The sequence below is a fragment of the Danio rerio genome, chromosome 3 (assembly GCF_049306965.1).
Source record: "Danio rerio strain Tuebingen ecotype United States chromosome 3, GRCz12tu, whole genome shotgun sequence".
Taxonomy (NCBI): domain Eukaryota; kingdom Metazoa; phylum Chordata; class Actinopteri; order Cypriniformes; family Danionidae; genus Danio; species Danio rerio.
In genome coordinates this window covers 16140194-16166296 of record NC_133178.1, presented here as the reverse complement: position 1 = coordinate 16166296, position 26103 = coordinate 16140194, and the positions used below count along the sequence as shown (strand labels likewise).

General features: G+C 34.7%; 1 protein-coding gene across 4 annotated transcripts in view; it reads right to left on the bottom strand.

The window, feature by feature from the left end:
• LOC141381166 (inactive phospholipase C-like protein 2) overlaps window positions 1–26103 on the bottom strand; it is a 191622-nt gene that overhangs the window by 44814 nt on the left and 120705 nt on the right. For all 4 annotated transcript variants that reach the window (XM_073944255.1, XM_073944254.1, XM_073944253.1 and 1 more), the window contains 2 exons: window positions 10545–10748; window positions 3567–3642 (listed from right to left, as the gene is read on the bottom strand). In XM_073944255.1, the coding sequence (XP_073800356.1) occupies window positions 3567–3642; window positions 10545–10748 (280 nt within the window). The remainder of the gene's footprint in view (window positions 1–3566; window positions 3643–10544; window positions 10749–26103) is intronic.

Below are 26103 nucleotides of genomic sequence, written 5' to 3'. Positions count from 1 at the left end.
TTTTCTTCTCATTTTTATTAATAATAATTACAGGCTCTTTTGTGTAATATCATGCCTAAGGCCGCAATCACACTAGATATTGCACTGAGTAGAATTCTGTTCAGAGTCATATGAAAGCCAGAGACAAAAGCATTGTCACGATAACAGATTAGAATAAAGGACATTTCATGCTAAATATTACATAATCAAAATCATTTTTAAACTTTTTAAGCATTTAGAATGTGTTGAATTATTATTTACCGTATGCAAACATGATTCAACAAATTCTAAAATAATAACTGTTGATATATTGCAATGCTACTCATGATATTGCTCATACTGTAGATGCTAAATTCTGTAAATAAACACTCTCTAAGAGACAAATCTGAGTAAAAATCTTCAGATCATGTTGCTGATAAATTCTTCACTATTACAGACAACATGTCATGCTTTAGTGTTGATATCAAATCACAAAAACTGCAATTTAATTATATACAGTTAAAATCAGAATTATTACACCCCCTTTGAATTTTTTTTCTTTTTTCAATATTTCCCAAATGATGTTTAACAGGGCAAGAACATTTTTCACAGTATGTCTGACAATATTTTTTCTTCTGGAGAAAGTCTTATTTGTTTTATTTCGGCTAGAGTAAAAGCAGTTCTTAAAGTTTTAAAAAACATTTTTAGGTCTATAATAATAATAATAATTTAGGGGGGTTAATAATTCTGACTTCAACTGTAAATCGTTAAATGTAGTCCTTTGATGAGAAAAGTTCTGAAGAATGATCACATATAAAGAACCTTCATCCACTGTAATGATTTCCACTGTTTCATTTCAGTGGAATGAAAAGGTTCCATGGATGTTAAAGGTTCGTATTACACTGCTCTCACTTGATTCTGATTTCAAGGTATATTTATGCCTATGTTTTATGCCAATACACTAGTGCATTTTTGTTTTTAAGATGATGTTTAAATGGTGTTTAGATAACTCCACCTTACAAAGACTCAAAAAGGAAAGTGATGTTTACTATAAATGTACCACAATCCTGTTGCGCTGCTTGCTTCAACATTAAATACCTCTTGCACAATATTAAACCCATGCACACCATTGTTTGGTCTCATGTAAAAGTACTTGTATGACCTCATGTGTATAGTTAAAGTATTTTATTTTATAATGTAAGTTAGTTATACATCGTTTTTTTTATTTTTTATTAGCTCTTATTTCCAGTGTTGTGTTTGTATTTATGATTAATTTATGTAGCACTGTTGTCCTGCAAGACAAGATATTTTGTCCTTCTCTATGTCCATATATGTAGTGGAATGACAATTAAGCCTGACTTGACTTGACTTGACTCAAATTTCTTTACAGGATGTCAAAATAGCCACCCAGACCGGCTGTTTTGATGCTATCTGCTTTCCACTCTCATATATATATATATATATATATATATATATATATATATATATATATATATATATATATATATATATATATATATATATCATGAGTTGCTTTTTTATGCTCGTAGCAGATGATTTTGCAATAAAAGGCACTTTTCTTCTTTTTGTACCATGAAAGATTATACAGTACCTCTCGCACTTAAAATGTGTAGAATCAGTGGCAAACGCTGTTACCTGCAAACCCCGCCCCATAGACTTTTACAGTGAATGGCTTTAGTTTTCATAGTGGACTTGAAGCCACTGGAAGTCTTTTATTCATTCTTGGAAAAGTGTAAATGGTGGGTTAACATTTAGCACATGATCACTAGTAAGATGTGCCATTATCAGTAACTTTAGGTGTTATTTTCATTCTCTCATCTTGACATTTTCGCGGTTGTAACTCCTTTAATCTGAAGGCAGAAGGCATTGACTGAGTGATTGACGGATAATATTAATCAATCCATTTGATTTCAGTTCTAGAGCAGTGGGCCAATAAGAAGAGCACAAAGGCAGGGCAAGCCTTACAGGCTTTTTTTTTTTACTTCAGAAAGTTTCCATAACAACGCTTTTTAGGTGTAAAGATGCATTCTGCATAAATATCTCCTAAATTTGCGCACGTAGTGAGAATTTTGCCATTTAAACAGTGAAACATTCTCATTTCTCATCTTCAAAGGCTTACCAGCTCTGTTCTCATTAATTAATTAATTAATTAATTAATTCATTCATTCATTCATTTTCTTTTTGGCTAAGTCCCTTTATTAATATGGGGTCGGCACAGTGTAATGAACCGCTAATTTATCCAGCATATGTTTTATGCAGCAAATGCCCTTCCAGCTGCAACCCAACATTAGGAAACACCCATTCGCACCCAAACATTAAGGCCAATTTAGCTTACCCAATTCACCTACCTATAACACATGTCTTTGGACTTTGGGAGGGGGCAACTGAGCAACCAGAGAAAACCCACATGAACACGGAGAGAACATGCAAACTCCACACAGAAATGCCAACTGACCCAGCCGAGGCTCGAACCAGTGACCTTCTTGCTGTGAGACAATCATGCTATCACTGTGCCACCATGATGCTCAGCCTAATAAAGCAAGTTACATGTTAACATAGGACCCCTGCCTTGATATAACCTTCACGATTCACGAGTTTTTGGATAGCTTCTTATTTAATTTCATTGCAGAATGTCAGATTGCTGTATTGATGCTAACTGCCTTCCACCCTCATAGATATTTTGCTTGAGGATGCTCCAGAGTTTCTCAATAGGGTTGAGGTCAGGGTAGGATGGTGGCCACACCATGAGTTTCTCTCCTTTTATGTCCATAGCAGTAAATGTAGCAGAGTTATTCTTTGCAGTATGAGACTTAGGTGCATTGAAGTTGACTTTGCTATGAAAAACCATGAAAGAAAGTGGTCAGGCAGGAAATGTATATACTTTGCAGAGTTCATTTTTACACCTTCAGGGGGGTTACCAGCTCTGTTCTCTAAACTGTTCAAAGATTGCATTGCATTATTAAAGTATAGTGTGATTATAGCTCATGAACACCCATTTTTCACAGCTAAATCACTGCAATGCATGACCCTAAGTTGCATACCACTTTATTAATTCATGAGATAAATGATTAATAAGTTAAGTTTTTTTTAAACAAACACTGTTCCATTATATATTTTTCTCTCACTCAAATCTTAGCTTTATATACAGTATGAACACCGTAAAGGCTTCAGGGCACAAGCGCTATTGCATCACTAAAAAAAATAATGACAAACCGTCTTTTTATTGTGTGTTTGTGCCAAAAGTGGACAAAAAAAAACCTGCAGGCTATTCACTACTGTCCATGAGGTCAGATGACTAAAATGTTTATTTTTCTTCTCCCAAAACACAGAAAAAGACTTTATTCAAGCCACAAATATGCCCCTTCAGCAACCCAGTAGATTAATAAGGGGGTTTTCTGATTTTTAACTGTGCATGAAAATGTGTGTGTGTGTGTGAGTTTATGCATCCCGTTGCTTTATGAGTAAACAGACAATAACATTACAGTCATTAATAACCTCTAATTGCTATTGTAAATAACCGTATTAAACCATCAGCTGTTATTGTGCTTTCACTGTTGGTGTGTGTATGTGTGTGTATGCAACGATACCTGCTCTCTGTGCTTGTGTGAGCTTTGAGTACACGCCATCGGCTGATTCGATCAGTGTGCGACTCGTCTGGATCATCTATAGGAAACCAAAAACAGGAAACAGGAAGTCAGGTCTCAGCAGGAAGTAAGACTTCCAGATAAGGAATGCCCTCCCCAGAGAAGATCAAACTCACAAGCACAGATACACACACACAAATACAAATATGTATTTATGCACACACGCCCTCACACTCTCTTACACACAATATTGACACAATATTGTCAGATTAGATTGAGCAGCATTCCTCAGTCCTACTTTATTGCAAGTGTCTTTTGTTATTGCTGCTACTTAATTGATATTGTTTAGAGAAGCTTTAACAGGGATTATTTTCAAACTCATTCTTACATTTTTAAAACATGTAAAATAAATCTTTGGTGTCCCCAGAATGTGTCTGAGGAGTTTCAGCTTGAAATACACCACAGATAAATTATTATAGCTTGTCAGACTTGCATCAGTTTGGCTGTGAGGAAACACAGTTTTGTGCTTGTTCCTTTAAATGCAAATGAGCTTCTGCATTCCAGAAGAGGGCGGAGCCTTTATACACTATTCTGACACTCCAGAAACAACAAAACAAGCAATGGTCTTTTGTGCTCAACAGAACAAAACAGTTTAAACCACTTGATAGTCATTAAAGGGCCATGACACCCCCCAATTTCGGTTAAAGTCTACTTCAGAATTTTTTCAAAAGATGCATGATTAATGGGCATGGAGCTCCGCGAGCATCGGGCAGGAGTAGGCGTAGCCAGCAGGGGAGAACGTGAGCGAACAACTGTTGTTGACAGTTAGCTCACAAAATGAGACAAACCGTGAGGAGACCATAGACTGTAAAATATAGGAGACGCATGAGTTTATAGTTTACAAAGTTAAAATGCAAAGAAATGAACAGTGATTTAATGCCCTGCTACATTTGTTATTCGTAATTTCATATACACATAACCACAATTTATATCAATATAAAGATAAGTTTGTTCATGTAAAACCTATAAATGAGGACTTCTCCCTCAATTCCCGTATCCAGCAGACTCAGTGCAGCAGGTCTCCTGACCTGTCTATTTTAACCATTAGTCCTGCTGGTAATCTGGAGGATTTAGGCAAACACAGCAGCACAGTGATGTGTCTGAATGTGAACAAACTCCTGATAAAAGACAGTGTCCGCCATTCTCTAATTCTCGTGCTGCTCTCCCGACAAAAAATGCTAGCAGCACACACACAGATTTGCTTTATGATCGGCCCTGACAAGATCGCGGGGGAAAACATGCAACAAACCCTGTGGATCATGGAAACAAACGCATATGAGCCTTCATGAACGGCTAAATACTGTGTTCCGTAGATCCGTCCAAGTCTCACAGCTCGGGCATGACACTGGCAGGTCTCATGAATAATTAAGCAGCCGGCTCTTCTCATAAGATAAGAAAACTCCGCTATGAATAATAATGAGAAACCGACGTGTCATCATTGCACTTGCAGTACTGCGCTACGTCGCCGATTTTGATCCCGCCCCAAAAATCATTTTAAATCCGGAAGCTGAAATTAGCTGACAAAAGCTCAACATTATCCAGTTTTCCCCACAATTAAAGCTGACAGGTGCTAACATCGTCTTAACTGAAACACCAAAACACATTTTTTTGATATGTTGACAGTCCTATATGTGTCCCACGCTGCTAATAACACTATTAGGACACAAATGTTTCATTAAAAAAGTGAAAATTGGTTGTTTTTGGGGTGTTTACAGCAAATTTGTTTTTCCGGTTTGAAAAGAAATTTTGAAGCTGCGTCACGACCATGAGATCAATGTGTAAAATCCAGTGTGGAAATTGGCTGTCAGTGCCGGCGAGTACAACGTGACGTCTTTGAGCTTTCATCTTTAATTCATGAGAAAGACTTATGAGCTCTATTGTGAATGAGATGGCTGTCAAGACTCCATGTTGCCAACTGTATTTCAGAGAATTAGTAGTAGAAGAATTATTTGGAGACATGGGTCTTCAGTCTTGCGTTTATAAATGTGGCGCAATGAAGGTTTTGCCTCCATTTCCCCGCGAGAGCACAGCTCCCGTGTAGACCCACATGTGTTCATAACCATGGTCTGCTAACGCGCGACAAAAATATGTTAGTAAGGAACTTTTTTTTTTACCTGAGAACTTTTTAAATCTAGAAATGTTGAAATCTGCATTTGCCACTCGTCTTTTAAAAAAAGGACAAAGCTCCAGTTTGTGTGGATTGTCCTGTCCTGGCAATGTTAATTAGTATCGACAGTGCTCTTTCAGTTTTTAAAGATAAAGCTGGGACAGGGGGGTACACGACCCTTTAACCCTACAGTGGGCTTGGGCGGCCTCCAAATTTAAATTGATACCGCCAAACCTCCTCCCTGTTTTACCACGGTATCACCGTGCATAATAAAAAAAATTATGACGTAAGGCTCAGACACCGTCACCAAACTGTTGGCGAGTGCCTAAACCATTCAGAAACTGAATACCGTATATGCGACCTTAGGTTCGCGGTCACCTGTTTGTCTTGTTTGTATTCTTCTGCGTGGGACGCTCTCTCTCATTCACACACACACACACACCATCCACGCAGATGCGCGTGTGCTTGCTCGCATGGGAGCGATATTGTTAGGCCGCGCACCCGCTCCCTTTCAAATTACACCAGAGTTACGACCCCTCCCGCGCTTTATACGGATATTTATTCCCGCACCGCAAGAAATCTGGTCGGCTAGGGCGGTACAGCAGCGGGAATGCAGACCTCTAGTTCGTATTTACCACGTCTCCCTTCTCGTTCGGTTGAAACGGAAATACTACCAAACTACAGGGTACTTGGTGCGTGACTCGCCGCCTCACCTCTCTCTCTCTCTTTCTCTCTCTCTGTCAGTATTGAAACTGACACCTTTGCTATTTTTAGATCCCGCGGTATACCATATTATCGTATTACCGCCCAAGCCTACTCTACAGCATGTTAATGAACTCCTTCAGTAGGACATTTGAAAACATTCTCCAAATATGAAATGACATACTTGTTTTGTATAGTCAGTGCACAGAACACTGGTATTATTCACCAATCCTACAGAAACAACATTGGACGGATCCTAGTTGGTGAAGAGGTATGGCGTAAAATCAATTTGCGCAAATATATAAAAATGACTAAACTGTTTTGTTATATTTTCTAACCTAATATTTAAATCCACCACAATGTCCACAGTGGCTCGCATGTCAGAACCATAGACTGTAAAATATATGGACGTAGTATCTGTGACGTCACCCATAGGTTTCTAAAGAGCGCAAAAGAAGCCACAAGTAGGCGCGGCCAACCGTCACCATTTTGTTCGCGCGTCATCACACCGACGGCGAGATACCAAACAAGGGCAAAGAGGCGGAGAATGAGCGGAGATTCAGACACCTGCTGGCATTTAGCTTGGACCTGGTTCAGACACACTTTACTTTGGGAGAACGCTTAATACTTTATCACCTGTGACTCGTTTGTATTCTGACCACTTGTGCTTGGTTGTACACTATATCAATAAAGTGTTTAGACTTTTAAAAACACTGCTGTAATACACTGAGCCACTAAACATTGTTCTTATGACGGTTTTCAACAGGAGGAAAACGCGAATTACTTCCAAACACTTCAGATACAGTCTGTGTTAGTTAATGTAAGACTATTGATGAAATCCAGCATAACACTGTATGACAACGCTTCAGATGACTGTTCTAGAGCCTATAGCTAATCAATTCGTCAGATTCTGGAGTGTATTACAGCTCTAAATATAAATATAAACGATAAATGATCTTAAATAAAACAAATACATGTATAAAGATGGTATATAAGTATTTAACTTTATTCACATGGGAAACGGAGGCCACGTGAATGGTTTGTGAGCACAATTAAGTGTACTCAGCATGCCATGCCATCTAATAATTGTAAGAAACAAGTCCAAAAGGCAGTTGACTGTGTAAAGCCAAATAAAACAACACAGAAATACGATAAATATGCCGAGTTCAGTGGCTAATCTGCAGGATTCAGCTGAGGTGACGTGACGGCGACCAGCGAGACCTAGCTGTCAATCAAGTGGCCACTCCCTTAATTATGCAAACTTAATATAACTTAATATAAAGGAAACGGACGAGTTATAAAAAAATTCACCCCCCTCACAGTTGTCATGAAGGGTAATATTACCTGTATTAACCAAAATCTTTTTTTGTACCAGGCTGTAAACACCTTTTTTTCTGCTGTAAAGTTGGCCATTCTAACAGTGGGCTCAACTGAAAGTTGCTCTGTTTTGGAGCCAGGAGCGGCCAGGACTAGCAGAATTTTGGATGAATTGCAGTTTTAGTTACTTCCGTATTGGCTTCCTGAGGGAGAGCGGGAGGTTGCCGCTTGGTCAGAACACTGTTAAAACTGTAAATTAACAGTTTCCATATTTAGTGGTTTACAAGTGTCTTCCGCACAGTATATTTACAATTGTGACTTACATTGTGGGAAGTTGATCTCTGCTCTGTCGACTTTTAATGTTGAAAACTCAACTCTACAGTCAAACAAAGTGACTTTTTTGACATTTTAGTAGTTTATAATATATAATAATAATATAATGTAAAATAACTAATATATAGATGAATAAGTCTGTTTAAAAAAACAGAAAATGAACCAGCAGTTTATTACAAGGTTTTTGTAGCGTAATATACAACACCAACCCAGACAATATATCACTTTAAACTACTTAAAAAAAATAAAAAGTTAAAAAGTTCAAAGTTAAAAGTTGTTTTAGAAGAAAGATCAAGGTCCCATAATGCAAATCAAAACTATAAATAAACTAAAATTAAAATGCAAATCCCAAAACACAGAAAACGGCTAATTTATAGCTATTTTAACAGTGTGGTCTATGTTTGTTGGTAAATCTAACAAGAAGTGAACAATATTTAATATGGTTCTGTCAGTTTTTGTGTTTTATTTATTTATTTTTTGGTTGGTACAGTAGAAGCCCAGTAGATAATTATTGTGATTATATAAATCTGTTTATAATAATGGAGACAGAGGTCTAGTAATAAGCAGCATATAAAACAAAAACCTCAAAATCAGCTAAAATGTTACATTGCTCAAGTTTGAAACCATCAGAAGAAACCAAGTAAAGATCGACAAGTTGTATTATTTTAGTTTTAATTAAACACAGGTATATTGTTTTTGCAGTCTAACTATGTTTACCTGATGTCCACTGTAATCAAAAATCAAAATCTATTAAAGAGTGTTGACATCTTTAGGTGTGGCTTCTCAACAACTCGGTGACAGTTCTTGAATGGCCCAGCCAGAGCCCTGACCTAAACTCAATTGAGCATCTCTGGAGAGAGCTAAAAATGGCTGTTCACCAACGTTTACCATCCAACCTTGAGAGAACTGGAGAAGATCAGCAAAGAGGAATGGCAGAGAATCCTCAAATCCAGGTGTGAAAAACTTGTTGCATCAATCTCAAAATGACTTAAATTACTTGATTTCATCTTAAAACTCATTTGGAGTTTATTAAAGAGCACATAGATCACAATACTGTAGTGAAGTGTTTGTAAAGTTATGAAGAGATTGTTTATTGTCTTGTACATGATTGTCATTATAATAACGGTAGTGTAAAACTAGAGATCAGACACTCCTGTCTTCTTTTTGAATGCTTTATGTCTCTCCTATGATCAGTTTCGGTCATCTTTTGTGCTGCGTGTCTCACTGAAGACTTTGTGACTTTTGTCTTTCCTTTAATTTGTACTTAAAGTTCATTCATTCTTAAATAAACTAATGTTCTTTTCGGCTTAGTCCCTTTATTAAACAGGGGTCGCCACAGTGGAATGACCTGCCAAATATCCAGCATATGTTTTACGCAGTGGATGCCTTTGCAAACATTTTTCTGAAATGTGGAACATAATTTTTGATCTAAAGGCTTTAAAAAAAAAGTACAATTTTGAAAATAAGTGCTCTTAAACACAGTGGATACAACACATATTTGTTCAACTACCTAAACATGCAGTGGAACGAGCTCATAGGCCCAAAAGACCCATCCATTATGAACCACCTTGGACAAAAATAGAAATTCATGCTGTTATAAGCCGATTTTGTCAAACAATTCTTTGAAATTTGTACTGTGTGACAAGGCACTGCATTCCTGATTCTGGGCCTGACAAATACTTTGGCACCTGACAAATCACAGTTTAGTTTGACCCTGATAGAGGCCTAATTGAGAGTGAAAATCCTGCACAGCTTGTACTTCAGCCGACACACACACACGGCAAATTCTGCATACATTATACATGAGGATGTCTGCTCATATCAAAATAGAATTGTGCTATGAAAGTATGGAGTACGTATGGAGCCATTGTGTGTGTGTAATACAATAAAACGTTCCTACATCCCTACAGGATTGAATCTGTTGTAGTAAAGTCCTATTATAAAAGGAAAGAGCAGATAGAAGCAAGAAAGAGCGGAATGTGGCGGCGATTCTGAAGTTATTCTATATAGACACGGTAGTATAAATACTGCATATGAAGACATATTTAAATATCTAAAATATATATTTAGATCTATAATTAAGTTCAGTATAAAATGTCATAAGCTTTACAACAATATATTCTGGATTTTTTGCTTATTAAGGAATTTTTTATATACGTTTTTACATATATTGTATTTAGATTGCCAACAACATATTTAGATTTACAACAGTTTATTTTGGGATTTCCAGAATATTCGATTAGTTATTCATATTTGTTTTATACTTTAAATATAAGATGTCATAGTAAGATTTGCAGCTATATACAGCTACAGTCAAGCTAGAAATTATTCATATTCAATTATTCATGAAAATTCTGACTTAAAGTTCATTCATTCTTGAAATTGTGTGAACTATCCCTTTAAATCAGCTGACAATACTTATCTGTGTACTGTTAGGGTGCCACTGTTGAATTTCCCCCTACCGTGTCATAAGCGGTGAGCACTTTACGCAGCAGCTCAGGAATGGGGCCGTGGGCTTCCATGGTGGGATAGGCCTCGCTCAGATCTACCGTCACGCGAAGCACTCGCTCGCTGTTCATCAGCCAGGACGACACAGTCAGGATACACTGCTTCATGTTAGCTGCCGGAGTCAGTCCGCAGAGCTCCTTAAACGACACCATGGCATTCTAGAAAACAAACAAGATGACATTAGCTGTAGCAACCACTGTGAAAGCTGCAGGTTAGTTGCGCATTAGGGTGAAGAGTTTAGTAAGGAGGAGAGAAGAGACATATTGCTTAAAGGGGATCTATTAGGCAAAGAATTCACTTTTATAAGGGGTGCCAACACAGTTAAAAGGCAATAGACTGTGAATATTGCCAGCTTATAGTGATAAAAAGTAATTCAATTACATTTTTTTATTATCACACTTCATAAAAACAGTCTGCAAGTTACCCCAGAATTGGAGTATAGATCCTAGATATATTGGCCTAGAAAATAGAAACTTTTCACTTTCTGCCTGTCTAAGCACATGATGTGACTACATAAGAAGGGTCAGGATTTAAATTAAAAAATTATCAAAAACCTTTTTGACAATTTTGAGTGTGATGCTAATGGTCTAATCAGATTCAATTCATTATGCTAAGCTAAGCTAAAAGGCCCCTGGGATGGGCTGAATGCATTCAAAAATGTTAAACTCAACTGTTTAACTCAAAGGGAGCTGTAAAATAAGCCTATTTCCAGAAAAAAAGTGTTTAATTAATTACCAATCACATTTATGAATCAGAAAATCTTGAAAGGGGATGAGTAAGTTGACAGCAAATTTTCATTTTAGAATGAACTATCCCTTTAAAAAATCCTGACATAATTCTCTATTGAGCATACTGACATGAAACTCTCGTTATAAGTGTTTGATATATACTGTACCATATCGAATGGCGTTAGATCAATGGTCTCAAATTCCTGGAGGGCCGTAGGCAGCTCTGCACAGTTTATCTCCAACCACCTCCAACTCACACCTGTTTAATAGTCTCTAGTAGACTTGAACATCTTGATTAGTTGGATTAGCTGTGTTTGATTAGGGCTGGAGCAAAACTGTGCAGAGTTGTGGCCCTTCAGGAATCGAGTTTCTATGAGGTAGATCAGGGGTGTCAAACTCAATTCCTGGAGGGCCGAAGCCCTGCACAGTTTAGTTCCAACCCTGCTCCAACACACTTACCTGTAGGTTTCAAACAAGCCTGAAGGACTCAATTAGTTTGATCAGGTGTGTTTAATTAGGGTTGGAACTAAACTGTGCAGAGCTGCGGCCCTTTTGGAACTGAGTTTGACACCTGTGATGTAGATTATACAAGATTGCAATCAAATGTCTCACTGTAAAAAAAAAAATCAATTAATAAAATTTCTTTAATAATTTGGTTCCCAGGATTTTACCGTTAAAAAAACAGCAGGAACATAAAATAAATGTGTACATAAATTTCATTAATTTAGTCATATTTGTGCATCAATGTTTTAATGTACTAACACCTACATCATATAGCTTTGTTGGACAAACAAACACAACTAAAAGCATGTGTGGATGATAAAGTTCCCAGAAAACATTCTAGTTATTAGCAAAGTGCAGCTTCTGTTCTTCACACTATGTTATTAGCCATTTATTCAGAGCAAAAGGTCTGCTGAACCTTTAATTTTCTCACCACTGGCTTGCTGGGACTTGTGGCGCTGCGCATCGATGGATTTGGTCTTTAGTGTTTGGACTTTCAGCAGTGAAAATTAAACCACACTGAACTGAACTGACACAGTTTCAATTTACTAGAACTTCTATGTTTAGCTGCTTTGACACAATCTACATTGTAAAAGCGCTATAGAAATAAACATGAAATGAACTGAATTGAATGAGAAAGTAACGACAAACCAATCCTCATCACAAACTGCTTTTCCCACAAACAGAAAAAACAGTTTTGTTTTTTCTCACGAGTTATATACATTAGAGCTTTGTTGCATCTGTACTAGTTTAATTTTATTTGTGTTACCATGATGTTTATTTTGTTGTTTTCAAAATGTTTTTTTTGTATGCCCCACAGTCGGAACATCAATGTTTATGTACTTTTGTTGTATAACTCCCTTTATTTTACTTTTTGTTTGCAGATATTTGTTCGATTATCATTCAAAAACTAAAAATAATTATCAAAAAAACAAAAAAAAAACAACAACTACAGTAATCGTGCATTGACACAGTGCTTCAATGTCAACGCGTCTGAAGTTGGGGCTGTCATGATCGTTATAGCAGTGTCAGCCAATTAAATTAGTCCGCAATCGGCTACCGTTTGAGCTGGGGTGTCAGCATAAAGTGATCTGATTGGCTGATGCTTCCGTTGGAGCTTGAAAAGTTGAGAATTTCCCAACTTCGCAATTACAGCAAGCAGCAAAGCTCTGAGAAAGTGATTTGATGCGTATTCGCTGTATATACGGTATTAAAGGGGTGGTCCAGAGTGTACTTTTAAGGCTTGGTTGTGTATATAAGATGCAAAGCAATGTGTGCTCATGCTTCACTTGTAGAAAATCCCGTTATTTTTTCATATATCTTACTTTGATTATATACAGCTACTCACTTTTGCGCTATGTAAACACCGTCAGTCAAAGTAGCTGTTAACTGTATCTTTTTGAGCCTGAACCTGACAGAAAATGACACAGAGGACACAGCTGAACCTCACGCCTGCTCTCTAAAATGAAATCTGACAAGTGTCTTTCACATATAATAAGCATATCGAAGTAATTTGAAGTAATTGACTGATAAATTAGAGCTTGTAGCTAAATTGTTAGCTGTGCCAAACAGCATTTCCTGTTGTTTACATCCTTGCTACAACATACCGTTAGCGCTAAAAACTGTACATGTTATTAATCAATTTAACACAAATAAAAATACTTACAGGTTGTGGCTCACAATCCACAGCTTCGTCTATTATGATTGGAGGAGTTTTTAGCCGAATCCAGCACTGAACTGAGAGAGATTCTGGGAGCTCAATGGACAACATTTTAGCTTTCTCTGCTATAACATACAGTACCTCTAGCCACGCCCCTTTTGCTACGCGGGGTGTTTGCACATGGTTAATGCGTGTATCCTGAAGTGATTGTGATCTGACTAGCCCGGATGTATTTTTTTGTATTGCTTCGTTCGCTGTAGGCTTTTGTCACATCTGTCAGTGACCGCCTGAGGGCGCTGTAGTTCAATGGACACTGAGTGAAACTACAGCGCCAATAAAGACTACATTTCCATACATTCTTTCGTGCACACACCCGGTCTGTCATTTACATTGATTTACAACCACAGCTGTCTCCATTCTCCGTGATTACCAGGACTATATATTTAGTCATTCAACCACTGTTTGTCATCGCGCCGTTTGTCTTTTCTTGTACCCAGTAAGTCTGTTTTCCTAGTTGTCGTTCCTCATCTTGCCTCGTATCTTGCTTTAGTCTAGTTCATGTTTATCTGTCTTAGTTTCTTGTTTTGTTGTTTATTTGTTACTTTGCACTTTGATATTTTGGATTTTTGTTCACTGTTTTTGCACTTTAATATATTAAAATCTGCACTTGAATCCGCTATCTTTTGTTCCCGTTTTTGTTATTGTTTTGATCACGCCTAACAGCTTTGCTAAGTTAACTCTAAAAGCCAATATCTCCCTTTGCATTGAACTTTGAGCATATTACACTCAGAGAGGTTGTTTATGTTCACACATCTACATTACACATCAAGTAAAGTTTAAAATGTGACATCGTAGTGGACCACCCAAACCCCTACACCTACTGTTAACCAGGTTACAGATTGTTACTGTAGCATTTTTACTATTTAAATTAGACTTCTCTTTTTACACATTGACCACGCGCAAGTTTACCTCAGCCTCGGGAATGTTTTTCCTCAGTAATTGGGGAATGTGCACAAGAGGACACAATGCTCAGCAGAGAGGAAGGCTAGATCAGGATCATGCACTAGATCATAATGAAAGCACATTGAGCGCAGAGAGTCCCGGAGCGATGCAGAAAGCACAAAGCTTCGCCTTCTAGTGACTAAACCTGAAGAAATAAATCAGCCCTGAGAGTCTGAGAACCGCCTTGGCCAACAATGTTGCCTTAGTTTAGGAAATCATTGGGATTGATATCATATGCATTGGAGAAAAATGATGTTTTTGTGAGAGCTCTGTAAACACTGAGGGGTTTTTGAGAGAAGAGTAGCACGGTTTAAGTTCCCATGACATTACGACCACTTTGATTCTGGGTCATTTGCAGGCTGATGCTGCATTTGTGTGTGTGTGTGTTTGTGTGTTAACAAGAGTATCAAGTTTGCAAGTGTTTTCATTTATGACTGATTATAACAATGTTATTTTAATGGTCATCTGACACACACACACACAAACAAAAGAAGAGATCTGGGCTTCAAGCTTAATACCAGCAGCTTCTCACACTCTCAGTGACACTGTAATAAAATTTGAGGCTGGGCAAAAGTGAAGACAAAATGTCCCAGGTGGGATTTATTTATAATCACAAAATGCTGCCCTACAAGAAAAGAAAACAAACTTGGAGTAAAAAAATAATAATAATTTACTGCTATAAATATAAAAATGCTACAATAAATTTTTCATATATTATATATTATTATTATATATTATATATATATTATTTGATTGAATATTATAAAAAAATACTACTACTACTACTACTACTACTACTAATAATAATAACAACACTCAAATTTATGATTATTATTATTTTGTTATATTAATATTGCATCAAATATTGAAATTATAAAGATATTTATTATAGCATTTTTAATATTAATAGCAGTAAATTACTTTATTTACTACTACTATTACTAATGATAATAAGCATATTAAAAAACAAAAAAACAAAGTCAGAAGTGTGTGTGTGTGTTTATATATATATATATATATATATATATATATATATATATATATATATATATATATATATATATATATAAATATATATATATATATATATATATATAAACATATAGTTGAAGTCAGAATTATTAGCCCCCTTAATTATTAGCCCACAGTTTTTCCCCCAAATTCAAATTAACGAAGAGAAGATTTATTCAGCACATTTCTAAACATATTAGTTTTAATAACTCATTTTTAATAACTGACTTATTTTATCTTTGCCATGACAGTAAATAATATTTTATTAGATATAGATCAAGACACTTCTACACAGCTTAAAGTGGCATTTAAAGGCTTAACTAGATTAATTAGGTTAACTAGGCAGTATAAGGCAATTAGGCAAGTTATTACATAACGATGGTTTGTTCTGTAGACAGTCAAAAAAAATTGCTTAAAGGGGCTAATAATTTTGACCTTAAATTGGCTTATATAAAATTAAAAACTGCTTTTAATCTTGCCAAAATAAGACTTTCTCCAGAAGAAACAATATTATCAGACATACTGTGAAAAATTCCTGGCTCTGTTCAACATCATTTGGGAAAAAAAAAAAAAAAAAAAAATTCAAAGGGTGGCTAATAATTCTGTAATCTATATATATATATATATATATATATATATATATATATATATATATATATATATATATATATATATATATATATATATATATATACATACATACATACACTTACACAAACTTGAAAGTTGCAATTTACTGCTATTAATAAATAAAAAAATGCTATAATAAAGAATCGAACTTAATAATTATACATATTTGATTAAATTAATACTACTAAATAATCATTATTGTTATTATTATTGTTAGTAGTAGTAGTGGTAGTAGTGGTATTATGTTTATTATAATAATAATAATAATTATTATTATTATTATTGTTATTATTATTATTATTGTTGTTGTTGTTAATATTATTTTTACTACAACTACTATTATCAATAATAATAATAATAAGCATAATAATAATAATTATTATTATTATTAGTAGTAGCAGTAGTATTGCTGTATAAGTTTTACATAGGTTATATATTTATAGTTACATATTTCATAAATGCCAATAAACGTCAAAATGTTAGGCCAACTTGTGCTGCCTGGCATTACAAAACAAAATCAATCTTGTATATATAAATATTAATACTACTAAATAATATTAATACTACTAAATAATAATAATAATAATAATAATAATAATATTAATACTACTAAATAATAATAATAATAATAATAATAATAATAATAATAATAATAATATTATTATTATTACTATTATTATTACTATTATTATTATTACTATTACTATTATTATTATTACTAATAATCTTTAGCAATCTTGTTCACTTAAATTATCAGAAAAAAAAATATATATACTCATATAAAAAAAAAAACTCAAATAATGAAGCCCTAGAACACACTGTACAGCAATTGTGTGTTTACAATAATCAGACAAACATCTGGACCTTACTAACGTAAACCATAAAAAAAATAATAATAATAGAGCGAGTTATACAAAAGTTGATGCTCCGACCATCCGACCACTCCGACACACACACACACACACACAAAAAAAACATTTTGAAAACAACAAAATAACTTCAATTGTATGAAAACCACGTCTTCCCTCCACAGAACAAATGTCAAGCAACAACACAGGATGAGTAAATGATGACAGATGTTTCATTTTTGAGTGAGAAATCGCATTAACAATAAGTTTTGGTCTCAACAGCTTTCGCCAAGCCGCCAACCATTTTCAGACACAAGCAGTCAACTCTTTTTACACACATGGGTTTATATTTAGCAAACTTATTTTATGTGTTTTCCCTTTAGGGACGACCTTTGCAAAACACTTTCAACAAGATTTGCTGTTCTCTAGGGATATTCTCAGAAATACAGTCCCATGGGAAGCTCAAAACACGCTCACACACATTTGCACAGATACTCACTCACTGTAATGGTTACATATTTTTAATATCTGTGCAACAACAACTTTGTTCTGTTGTTGGATGCATGTACCAAAAAAACATAAGCGTAATGTGTTATAAATGTGGAGATAATTGTATGTTTTGTATGCTCATAGTGTTTGTTTGAACATTTTGGCTGCATGTGATTTGCTTGTTTTGTTGCTTGTTTTGTTGTTTCTGGAGTGTCAGAATAGTGTATAAAGGCTCAGCCCTCTTCTGGAAAGTTCATTTGCATTTAAAGGAACAAGCACATAAATTGCATGTTTTTGCTCAGAGCCGAACAGAGACAAGGCTGACAAAATGTAATAAATGATCTGTGGGGCATTCTGGGGACAGCAGAGATTTATCATGACCCCTCTTAAAGTCAAGTGGTATTTTAGGCTTTTTATCTGGATTTTGCCTACCCAAATTTAAAAGCTTCCCGAATTGACATGCAGAGGTTTAAATGCAAAGATTTTTGCATTTTTGTGTAAATGGTATCATTTTAAAGTAACACCTTTGACTTTGCAAAAAAAAAGTCGCCACCGCGGAATGAACCTTCAACTTAACCAGCATATGTTTGATGCAGCATATGCCCTTCCAGCTGCAACCCATCTCTAGGAAAAACCCATACACTCATACACTACGAACAATTGAGCTTACCCAATACACTTATAGCGCATGTCTTTGGACTTGTGGGGGAAACTGAAGCACCTGGAGGAAACCCACAAGAAGAAGGGAAGAACATGTAAACCACACAGAAATGACAACAGATGCAACAGAGGCTCAAACCAGTGACCTTCTTTCTGTGAGGTGATAGCGCTACCCACTGTGCCACTGCGCCACTGTTTTAATTTCATTGGAACTGAATTAAATTTAAAAGGGTCTAGTACAGTTTGTTGATTTACATGTGCAGATCTCCTCTGTCACATCTAATGCACTGTTCTTACCCTCCGTTCATCATAGATTTTTGTTATTTTCAGTTTAATGAACTCTTTGCTGCATGGTCCAAATTCCATAATTGAATATAGACAGAAACAGCGCGGCTCAGGCCAGAAAGAGCGAGGGAAAGAGCCGCTTCCGGCACGCGCTCGGATAATGTGTTCCAGACACTTCGTCCTGTGTTTGGGAAAACAAGGGTGTTTGTGTTTGCATGGGTCAGGAAGAGGGGGGGGGGTCATGAAAGCTCAGCTCCATAGAGAAAATGGATCTGAATTGTAGTGTAAAAACACACACATGACTGAAAACTGGAGAACAAAATAAGCTTGCAGCATTCAGAGAAAACTGAGAAACGTGAATAAAAAGTAATTTAGATGTGTGGAAAAATCGATGTACTTTATTATCGTAGTTTGTTCAACTAAACAAAAAATAAATTATTACCAGTCACAGAAAAACTAAATTGGAAATTAAGAATTTAATTCAACCCAAAATGTACATTTATTTATTTAGTTTTTCTTCATGATCTCTCAAAATGACTTTTTTAAAATTTACTTTCTTTTATCAATAATACTAAAAAGGATATTTTAAACAAGGGTAAGGGGCCACAAGAGGGTGCAATGGAGGAAAAATTATGTTTTAATTTTATTTTAAATATTGTATTATACAAATATTATTAATATTTAAGAATATCAAATTATAATTATATTTAATATAAATATAATAAAAACATTAATATTATTTTTATATATTAACATTATTATTAATATACCAAATTATACACACACACACACAAACACAAATGTGCATTTACTGTTTATTTTATTTTAAATAAGATAAAATACATAGCTTAAATGATAATAATAATAATAATAATAATAATAATAATAATAATAATAATAATACTTATTATTATTATTATTACTTTTTATAATTATTTTTAATATTATTATGAGGATGATGACTATCAACAACAACAACAACAACAATAATAAATTAAAATAGGACCACATATTTAATAATGATCAATATTAATTAGTGGTCTATTTAAATTCATATAACTATTTAAAATATCTATATAAAAAAATTTGCATATACTGTATATTTTATTTTAAATAAGATAAAATACTTAGCTTAAATTATATTAAATAATAATAGTAAAATAATAATAATAATAATTGTTAATATTATTAGTATTATTATGATGATTATTATCAACAACAACAATGACTATTTAAAATAGGATCAAATATTTAATAATAATCAATATTAATTAGTAATCTATTCAAATCTATATAACTATTAAAAAAATTTAAAACTGCAAAAACTGTATAAATATATATATATATATATATATATATATATATATATATATATATATATATATATATATATATATATATATATATATTATTACTATTATATATATAATAGTAATAATAATAATAATAATAATTATTATTATATTACTATGATTATCAACATCGACAACAACAACAATAATGTAAAGTAAAATCAAATATTAAAATAATGATCAATATTAATTTGTAATTATTTAAATCTGAAAATATTTATATAAATATAAAAATATCTATTTATCCATTTTTTAATAGGTTTATATATAATAATATATATAATATATATATATATATTTTTTTTTTTTCAATTGTATTCCACACAAAATAACTAAAACTTACTGCTGATCATTAAGACATCTGCCCCAGCTCTCCTCTGCATTAATAATGACTGATTAATGATCAAATAGTTCATTTAGTCTGTTATTTTCAATGAATCAGCTGAGATACCACACAAAAAAGAGACTTGAGTGGATACAGTACTTAAATCAAGCAAACAACAACAGCTTCTTTCTACACAGATACAAAGAATCAACCTTTGAGCAATAGCATTAAAGCAGAAGTCCACTATTATGAAACTCCACAGATGCTCTAACAGTTCTCACACCAAGACAGCTGTGATTTATTATTACCATTGAGGCATAAAACTGTCCCACCACGGACATGAAATACCTATATTTACCCATTTACTACAGCATGCACAATTCAAATCCATCCACTTACTTGCTCTGTGGTCCAGACAAAATTATCAAGCAGGGCACGTTAACTTTTCACAGGATGTTATGTGCCAGTCAAAAGCGCTGACTCATGACTCTGTTCATAGTAAACACCACGTGTTGTGCAATCTAAAATGTCCATATTTATACCGGAGCACGTTTAGATTAGAATCAGGCTTCAATATGGTTGCAATACAAGCTGACTTCGGTTTTTTTTTCTCTCCATTAAAAGACTCTCGTGATAGACTGATAGCATTGAATTTAAAACTGGCACGCAAGCTACAATTACAAATGGCTCTGTGTGACAAAAATAACTCAAGATTTGCATTTACAAATAAAAACGTTTTAAAAAAAGTATCCGTAGCATATTCACTTTTGACTTTGTGTGCTGACGTGTCCAAAATGCAAAATCGGATACCAAAAGCGAGCAACAACTGGTACTAATATACCCTCACAGTTTGTTGTGGTACAATTGAAAATCATTTATGTCCATACCTAATCTCAGATGGTCAGACAGTGATCCATATTTTGTAAATAGTTGAAATGTTGGTGGAGATGCAGGATACAGACTAAAGTGAACGCAACGATTTTGTTAACTCAATAATAAATTCAATATGTGATATGAATTAGTAGTTAACTTATTAGGCCTGTCATGATAACTCTTTTTGCTGCACAATATATTGCACCAAGATTAATTGTGATAAACAATATAACTGTTATTTTAGGTGATGATTTAAGGCCACCAGCAACAAGTTCCACTAAACAGTGATTTTAATCTGTACCATAAACATCAGTTTATATCTGAACTATAAACTGTTCTCCCAGAACCTCTGTGCTATTTAATTGTTTGTAACTAACGCCGTTTAAATGCAGCGCTTCGAAGGATTAATAAACATACTTAAATCATTATCATTTATCATTCATGTTGCGGAGGTTTGAATTGAGATCCCGATCTTTTAATGTTTAATCATATACAATGTATTAATGCAGGCTAAACAAACAGTGACAGAAAACGCCTTTAATTAATATCCTAAGAAAGCGTTTAGGTACTACCACAACTTTTTCTGTCATCATTATATTTTACAGGGAAGCCAAAATATCTAAAAAATATATATGTGATTTTAATGACGCAGGAGGCGATCTCTCTCTCTGCAATTGTTATGAATGTTGGATTAACCTACAAGTTCACAAAAAGTTGTTAAAGTTCATAAAGTTATCACGTGCATTCTGAACTGTGGGTTGTGATCCACTACACCCCTAATAATATTGCAAGTATACTCTTTCAAAGAACACAGAATATTCTATTTTTAACAATATTTAGCCATTGAAACTACAGCACAAAAACATATGTCCATAACAAATGAATTATACACAATAAGGGATAAAGTACATCCAGTCGGCTGTTATCGCAGAATAAAGCTCAACAGGTTTATCAACATCCCGATGTAAAAAAAAAAAAAAAAAGCTTTCTATGGCTTCTGAGAATCCAAAAAGAGCCACATATTTATAAATAATGCTATGATAGCTGTTTTAACATTAAGTTATAATTGAACTGTAATGAAATAGCTTGATAATGAGCAGGAAATGTTTATGGGCCAATGAAAAATGAAAAGTCTGTGTTATTCAGCGGTTGTTATCTAGGAATAATATAAAAAAAAACATACCTTGGATATGTTTATATTGGACATGTTGGAATAACATATATTGGAATACATTGCAACTGAAAAAACTAGAATGAAGTATTCAAGAGAGATGTGTAATAATAATAGTTAGCACAATCAACTAAACATTTCAACACCATGTAAATATTGATATAATAATTATAATTCAATTCAGTTGCGACACTAAAAATGTTTTTTTACACTTAAATGCAAAACCCCACAATTTTCATAAGTGTATCGAACTGTGAAGGTTGTACAGAAGGGTTCAATATTATTCAGAGCTTTGCGGCATCCCTATTACATACTGTACTATTCATGGGCCTCAGTCAACATAATATAGTACTTTTGCATCTGTTGATCTTATCTTATGTGTGGATGAAAACTCATGGCAAAAATGAGAGTAGCTCACTGTCCATGATGCATGAAATAAATGGAGAAAAATCTTAAATGCTGTAATTTTGGGTATTAAAGTATTTAAAAGGGGAACCCACTGTCTTCAGAAAAGTATTTTCTTCTTAAGTTCCTATAAAATACCAGCACATCTGTTTGTTTTTAACACTAACCATGAAAGCGCAGTTATTCCTGCTGTTTTATAAGTGCCATCTTATGGAAGCTTGTTTCTGCTGCTGAAAAAAAAAATAAGTAAAAGGTTTGTATATATCATGCAATTGTGACTTTATTTCTCAGAACTGCAAGATATAAAGTCAACATTTTTCAGTTAATTGTGTCTTTTCATTTCAGATATTTGACTTTTGTTACAAGTGTGACTACAGTTAAAGTCAGAATTATTAGCTCTCCTGAATTAATAGCTGTTTATTTTCCCCCCATTTCTGTTTAACGAAGAGGAGACACCTGAACAAGCTAATCAAGGTCTTACTAGGTATACTTGAAACAATCAGGCAGGTGTATTAAGGCAAGTTGCAGCTAAACCCTGCAGGGACACCGGCCTTCCAGGACCGAGATTGGTGACCCCCTGGCTTAAAGGGTCACGAAACACAAAAACACATTTTGTGAGCTGTTGTCAGTCATATATGAGTCCCATGCTGCTAAGAACACTATCAGGACACATTTATAACACAAAAAGTGAAAATAGGTTGTTTTTGCATAATTTCGAGCAAATTGATTCTTCCGGTTTGAAACAAATTTTTGAAGCTGCGTCACAGCCATAAGATCATAGCATGTATTCCAGCATGTAGACTGGCTGTCTGTACCTTGGAGTACTTTGTGATGTCTCTGAGTGTGCTGCATTAATTCATGAGAATGAATCACTGAATTTGTTGCTCTTACAACTGGGATGAATGACAAGACTTTTGTCAGGTAGTGTGTGTGTGTGTATATATATATATATATATATATAAACCTGAATAACTTAAAATATAAACATTTTAAAATATAAATAACTTACAATATATTCAGAATAACTCACAATTCTGTCTTAACTTGCAATTTCTTTCTATCTATCTATCTATCTATCTATCTATCTATCTATCTATCTATCTATCTATCTATCTATCTATCTATCTATCTATCTATCTATCTATCTATCTATCTATCTATCTATCTATCTATCTATCTATCTATCGTATCCATCCATCCATCCATCCATCCATCTATAGTATCCATCCATTTATCTATAGTATCTATCTGTCTATCCATCCCTTCCTTTCTCCCTCCCTCCCTCCCTCCATCCATCCATCCATCCATCCATCCATCCATCCATCCATCCATCCATCCATCCATCCATCCATCCATCCATCCATCCATTCATCCACAGTATCTATCCATCCATCCATCCATCCATCCATCCATCCATCCATCCATCCATCCATCCATCCATCCATCCATCCATCAACAGTATCTATCATCCATCCACCCGTTTATCTACAGTATTTATCTGTCCATCCATCCATCCATCCATCCATCCATCCATCCATCCATCCATCCATCCATCTCTAGTATCCATCCATCCATCCATCCAGATATATAACCTAAATGACTTAAAATATAAACATTTTAAAATATAAATAACTTACACCATTGTCATAAATAACTTAATACTAACTCACAATTCTGTCCTAACTTGCAATTTCAAGTTTACAACACGATTCTTTGAAAAAAAAAAAAGCCACAGATCTGAGATAAGTCAAAATAACTTTGTTTTATTTAGTGCCAGAAATAGGCTTCCATACTACCACTTGGCAGAAAGCGAAACCGCATTTTTATTCAGCTTGTCTACTGTTTTATTTAGCAGTTTTTAAGGATACGTCAAATTTACAAGGTTTTACTTTAAACTTTTAAATGAAAAGTAATTTAATAAAAAAAAGAGAAAGAAATGTGTATTCGAATTAGAAAAAAAAAAACATGGTAATATTGCTTATTTTTTAAAATGGAATTGTAATTGACCGTGTACAATCAGGATCAGTGCATCAGTCAAACCTAACAAGTGGATTTTATTAGTGTGAGAGTGCGAAACCACACAAATAGTGCTTCCTGTGGGATTGACATGACACCATAGAGACCATGAAGTGTTTTAGAGACAAAACATGGAGAAAGAGGAAGCAGCAGCAAACAAACTGTTGAAGTGAGAGAGCAGAGTAACATTCAGCCCACTACAGCATCACCTGAAACACACTTGCCTTATTCCTATTCCAGGATACAGCAGGACAAAATCAAGCACTACACAACACATTCATTCTTAATAGCAGCATTAAAACCCTCCACACATTCTGCAGTGTGTGGACTGCTATTGTTCGGTGAGCTTCCTTTAACTACTCAAGCATGAAAGGAGTGTTTTTCCGCACCCTCCCCCTTTCTTCTCTTCTTTTTAGTGCACACATATTTACATCAGTTTCACATACAAGTAATCAGTGGAGAAACTGGCTTATAGGAACCAGATTCATGAGTTAAACATCACAGTGACTTCTGGCTTTCTTAAAGAAGCTTCAATATAGTTTTTTCATCCATCCATCCATTCATCCATCCATCTGTTTATCTATCTATCTGTCTATCCATCCATGCGTTTATCTACAGTATTTATCTGTCCATCCATCCATCCATCTATCCATCCATCCATCCATCCATCTGTTTATCTATCCATCCATCTATTCATCCATCCATTTATCTACAGTATCCATCCATCCATCCATCCATCCATCCATCCATCCATCCATCCATCCATCCATCCATCCAAACATAGTATCAATCCATTTATCTATAGTATCTATCTATCTATACATCCCTCCATCCCTCCATCCATCCATCCATCCATCCATCCATCCATCCATCCACAGTATCTATCCATCCATCCATTCATCCATCCATCCATCCATCAACAGTATCTATCATCCATCCATCCATCCATCTATCTATCTATCTGTTTATCTATCTATCTATCCGTCTATCCATCCATCCATTTATCTTCAGTATTTATCTGTCCATCCATCCATCCATCCATCCATCCATCCATCCATCCATCCATCCATCCATCTCTAGTATCCATCCATCCATCCGTTTATCTATAGTATCTATCTATCTATCCATCCCTCCATCCACCCTTCCATCCATCCATCCATCCATCCATCTCTAGTATCCATCCATCCATCCATCCATCCATCCATCCATCCATCCATCCGTTTATCTATAGTATCTTCTTGTCTATCTATCCCTCCATCCATCCATCCATCCATCCACAATATCTATCCATCCATCCATCCATCCATTCATCCATAGTATCTATCTGTCTATCCATCCATCCATTTATCTACAGTATCCATCCATTTATCCATAGTATCCATCCATCTATCCATCCACAGTATATATCTGTCTATCCCTACATCCATCTACAGTATCCATCCATCCATCCATCCATCCATCCATCCATCCATCCATCCACCCATCCATCCATCCGTTTATCTATCTATCTGTCTATCCATCCATCCGTTTATCTACAGTATTTATCTGTCAATCCAT